Source organism: Aegilops tauschii, chromosome 3 (assembly GCF_002575655.3).
Source record: "Aegilops tauschii subsp. strangulata cultivar AL8/78 chromosome 3, Aet v6.0, whole genome shotgun sequence".
NCBI classification, from domain to species: domain Eukaryota; kingdom Viridiplantae; phylum Streptophyta; class Magnoliopsida; order Poales; family Poaceae; genus Aegilops; species Aegilops tauschii.
Genome location: NC_053037.3, coordinates 425766524 through 425771383, shown reverse-complemented (window position 1 = coordinate 425771383; position 4860 = coordinate 425766524). Strand labels below are relative to the sequence as shown.

The following is a 4860-nucleotide window of genomic DNA, read 5'->3' as shown; positions in this document are numbered from 1 at the left end:
CGCGGCGGTGGTTTGGCGGCCGACAAGTAGGGCCGTGTATGGACGTAAACTGGGCACAAATTTGGGTCAGAAATGCGTCCACATGGACGCGTTGAGCCGACGCTTTGATCCGTTTCGACACCCAAACGGACACGTGCGCATAGTTTGGGTCGACCGGTTGGAGTTGCTCTTAGACCGCGGGCTATCAGGGACTAGACAAACTCTAAACACAGGAATGCGAGCAACAGGACATGCATTGGGATGGAGATACGAAAGTACCTTTCTTTGCTACTTGGAGTTTGCTTTCGAGGGCCAACTCAGATTTGAGAGACTGTCTGGAGAGTAAAAAACAGCCTGCTCCTCAAACTCAAAGAAAGTAGAATACGGAAACAAAACGAGTTCACTTGAAATTGACCAGTTACACGATATCTGACAGCTTTGGTCCGTATCGTATTTTGCGTTCACTAAAAAAATAAACATGTTTTTGGTATCTACATTCAGAATCTTGCATCAACACAGCTTACAAGTGACGTGCGGCTACTGTTTCTATGTACAGACCATGACGGCACACAAGTAAATGTTCAACTAGAATCAAGAAAGCAAAACCCTGGAGAGACACACTTATCAACTTGTCGTGATTCTGCTTCCGCATTGTTCGCTTTGTAGTAGCTACTGAGACACGATCCTTCGTTTAACAGCGAGCGTATGTCTTGAAGCCACAGCATATGTATCAGGCACTGGGCTTGGTATATACCACCACGCAACCCTTAATCATCATCCTCATCCTCCAGGTCACTGAATGAAACGTCTTCGTCCTGCCCAACCGAGGTGATATTGCCTGTTTTGTTGTCGGCATGGTCCATGTCCTCTAGCCAATCCTCCACTTCTTTGTCGTCGCCATCCTCCGGGGTGTACAGGTTGGGTTTGTCACCTGGATTCTTGATTTCAGTTTTCACCACCAGCTCTTCTTCAATTACAGACTTGTCAATAATTTCCGGCTCGCTGGTTGAAATGGGATGCTTGTCAGCCTCAGCCCCTGGCAGAGGATCAGGAGTTGGTTCTTGGAAAGATGTTGCTTCAGCAATTCCACTCTTGTCTTGGATGCTCGAGGGTGAGAACTCTATATCTTCAGCTTGGGTAGACGGAACATTGCTGCTTTCTGATGAGCCCCCAGGACCCTCAGACGCTACATTTTTCATCCTTGGGGAGCTCTGCAATAACTCTTCTCTTGCTTCCAGAATCTGCAAGAAAAAAAACATCTCAATAAGGTGACATTTAGCAAAAGATCATCACGAGAACCCCTTTCCAACATTACTACAAAGTCGCACATTTCACCATTCTCACAGGTGTTACCAATGTAAGTTTCCAAGGGTGATATATTAGTAAGCATATGTTATCTTGACAACAGGATAGTATATATGGTACCAATGACATCGTAATATGATCCACAACATTCCACATGCATGATGGTACACCATTCTATAACTATATTGACCATACAATTGTCCATGGATCATATTCATACTAGACAAAATAAGATAATCTTAGTTCACAATCCAAATTCTAACGGCCCATTAACATATCCTCCTGCTGTTCAGGTCGCTGGTTAGGGATTAGGGAGTATGCTATATTTTACACTGATATTTCCATTTGGAAGACATTAGTTTTAAGCAATCCTAATTGTTTCCACCACAAGAATATTGAAAAAATTAACACCGCTGAGTATATTTAACTTGATGAGCCGATAGATCCAACATGACGAGTGACTTAGCGTATCTGCAATGAGAATACAGTGTGGAGCTAGGATATGCATAAAGATTTAAGAGAGATCATATATAATTACATGCCACTTCTGGGCTTTGTTATGCTCGCGACCTTAAAGTTAACAATCTCCTCAACTTAGCATTCAGAGCTAATATAAACTTAAGCAAGACTGTTCCAATGATGATGGTACATGGTGGATTTATCATATTGATATTTGGCTGGAAGTGGATGTAACACTCAATCCTTGTTCATAAATCCAACAAGGGCCACTATTAAGTTCTAGATATTCTGAAGCTGGTTTTCAGTACTCAGATAAATCGACCTGATTTCCCAGCTTAGACGTTTCAGACAAGTCTCGCAATATAATGAAACCATGAGTTCAATCCCTTTTCCAACTATGGATGAACAATCCAGATCCAATTCCATACAGTTGCATAGAATAAAGTATTGGGGAATTTCACTATCTCAAGCTTAATGAGAATGCAGATTGATGTCTTCTTTCTTGTGAACATGCAATATGACATATTGCAGATATAGAAGGGATCAAAAGATGAATTCCTGATTTTAAAAAAAAAACTTAACCAATACAGCTACAACTGCAAAAGTGACTCTTAATACGTGAATTTGGAAATGAGAGGCCCCATTTGGAAACAGGTAAACACAATCAAATGCATGGGCACGTGTTTCTGTTTACAAAGCTATTTGTAGGTTTGCATGCATTGCAGCAAGATGGCATGATAATCTATAGTAACTAAGAATGTTTGGAAAACACAACAGAAATAATAAGACAAAGAGAAGGGAGTGTACTTGTGTTGTTGAAAGAACTTCAGCATTTTCCTTGTTGAGCTTTGAGTGAAGAAGCACAAAATAGATCTTCCAAAAGCATGCTTCACTCATATTGGTCGAACAAAGTTCGGTTCTGAGATATGATAAGCTTGGTACTATACGCTCTATAGCCAATGCATGTTCATATTGTGTATCTGACAGTTCAAAATCTGAACACAAAAGCATAGCAGATATAAGCGAAGGAATTGAGCAACAGTCAGGAGTGATATGTAACATACGACCGACATGATGGAACAAGATGCATGAATGGCAAGTAAATACTACTCCCACATAATGAAGAGAAGGAGAGCATGACGTTAAGCATATAGTAATAAGCATTCATGATCATTCTAAACACATTTATGACTGATTTCTACACCAAGTTAGTGCAAAGAAGTACAGTAAATGACAGTTTCATGGTCCGCAAGTTTCGTAGGTAGGAAAAATTACGATTACACCATAAACAACAGGAAGATTGGCAATAAGTCTATGTACAAAAGCTAAAATCTACAAAAAAAAATTGCTGGATAAATGTACTTGGTTAAATTATATTGTGTACATGTACTGATATCATCAGGAACCTTGATTCCTTGAAAACAAGCTAAATTTCCATTAAGTATAGAAAGCAGTCAAGGTCAAGTGCTTCTTTGAGTTATTTGATCAAAGGTGTGTGTGCAATTGACACAACTCATTTATTTGTAGGGACTTCATTTCTACGTCTTAATAAGTAAAACTTTAATGTTACAAGCAAGCAATTTTTATAACAACCTTATTTGATGTCAATTACGTGAATCATCAGGTTAAGTTACGGTGCTGGTAATATGTGCTTTGAGTCTGCATCTAGCATTGTCACTTGAGTGTTTTGATGTTTTCTAATTCATCTCTAGCTTTGGGAGGTCTTGTAGATCAGTAAATGGCATAGTTAATCCTGATGTTTGTGCAGAAATTGCGGCTTCATAACAATTCAATACTAATAATACATGGCAAGCGACAAAATTTTCATCATAAGCATTTATGAGAAGGTGCATACTGAGAGCTGGAACACACGGACTAACATGGACTATAATTCTCTCTCATTATTAAAATCCGCAATCTATACTCCAAAAGTTCCTCACTAAATTACTTCCTACTAATTATCACTTCAATTAAACAAACAAACGCGATTAAAGCACTAATGAGATTAGACACAGTAACTCATGTCAGGCACCCATTATGTCGAACTGATATCCGCAAATCTAATCAGATGGAGTGCTAACATGTTAATTAATACAACGCAATTCCTTGGCAAACCTTACAAAATGTGGAGAAACAGTCAGTTTGAACATGATGTGGTTGATTTGGCCCGAAGCTACACCCTCATGCCTCCACACTTAGCAAATACACCATCCTATTAACCACAGCATAGGCAGTATAAACATAGTTTGAGCAGAACTGCAAAGACCTAGATTTGATTCCACTCTAATAATCTCAGTTTCAGAATTCAGAGTCTTCTGCTGCACTTACATCTCATCTCATAACCACACAAGTGCATAGTAGACAGAAATAATAGTCTACTGCAGGTAAAACTTGAGCAGAAAAGTCTGAAGCAACTGGGTCTTACCATCGGCGTGCCGGTCGTTGACGAAGAGGGGGAAATCGAGCCACGTCTCGGGAGAGGTCGAGATGTGTCTGACGAACACCACCACCTCCTCCGTCACGCCCACCGCATCCACCTCCTCCTCCTCTTCCTCCGGCACGAAAGGCAGGAACGACGAGGCGATCTTGGAGATCTCCGCCACGGCGTTGGCGTTGGACAGCATCGAGATGCCGCTCCTCACCCTGCCCCCGATCTCAGCCAGGTCGTTCCGGATCCCGGCGACTCGCGGGGACTGGGGCCCATACTCTCCCTCCGCCTCCGCCTCAGCCGCCGCAGTCAACGTCTCGGCCTCGGCCCCGGCCGGCGGCGGTGGCGCGAGGAAGGAGGCGACGCCCCAGAAGCGTCGGGTGAGGGACTCGGTCAGCTCGGAGATGTCGCCCTTGACCCCACGGCCGGGGGTGTCCGGCTGCTCGTCCTCCTCGGCGTCGGCGTTGGCGGCGTGATCCGGGCTTGTGTGGCCGGAGGCTGCCTCGGAGTGGTCGTCGTCGTCGTCGTCGGGGGCGGAGGAGAGGGTGGCCGCAATGGAGCGCGCGAGCCACGACATCGCCGGGAGCTCGTGCCGCAGTGGAGGGTGGAGTGGGGCGGCTGGCTGGTCAAGTGACGTGCGGTAGGCGGTAGGGGATATGGACTGGCGGCCGGCGGATCGGAGGACTGGT

The 4860-nt window shown here is 43.7% G+C and overlaps 1 protein-coding gene across 1 annotated transcript; it reads right to left on the bottom strand.

The window, feature by feature from the left end:
* Window positions 1–361: 361 nt before the first annotated feature.
* On the bottom strand, window positions 362–4860 carry LOC109780679 (uncharacterized). Its single transcript, XM_020339286.4, has 3 exons — window positions 4169–4860; window positions 2551–2738; window positions 362–1220 (listed from the first exon to the last, which is right to left on the bottom strand). Exons 1-3 carry the CDS (start codon window positions 4746–4748, stop codon window positions 747–749), a joined length of 1242 nt encoding a protein of 413 aa, XP_020194875.1. The 5' UTR covers window positions 4749–4860; the 3' UTR covers window positions 362–746.

Excerpts from the sequence above, each read along its gene's own strand:
- LOC109780679 (XM_020339286.4), bottom strand. The coding sequence starts at position 4,748 with ATGTCGTGGCTCGCGCGCTCCATTGCGGCCACCCTCTCCTCCGCCCCC. Across the intron at positions 2,739-4,168 it reads CAACGACCGGCACGCCGATG|ATTTTGAACTGTCAGATACA; the intron begins GTAAGACCCAGT and ends TTTTGTGTTCAG. Across the intron at positions 1,221-2,550 it reads AAGTTCTTTCAACAACACAA|ATTCTGGAAGCAAGAGAAGA; the intron begins GTACACTCCCTT and ends TTTTTCTTGCAG.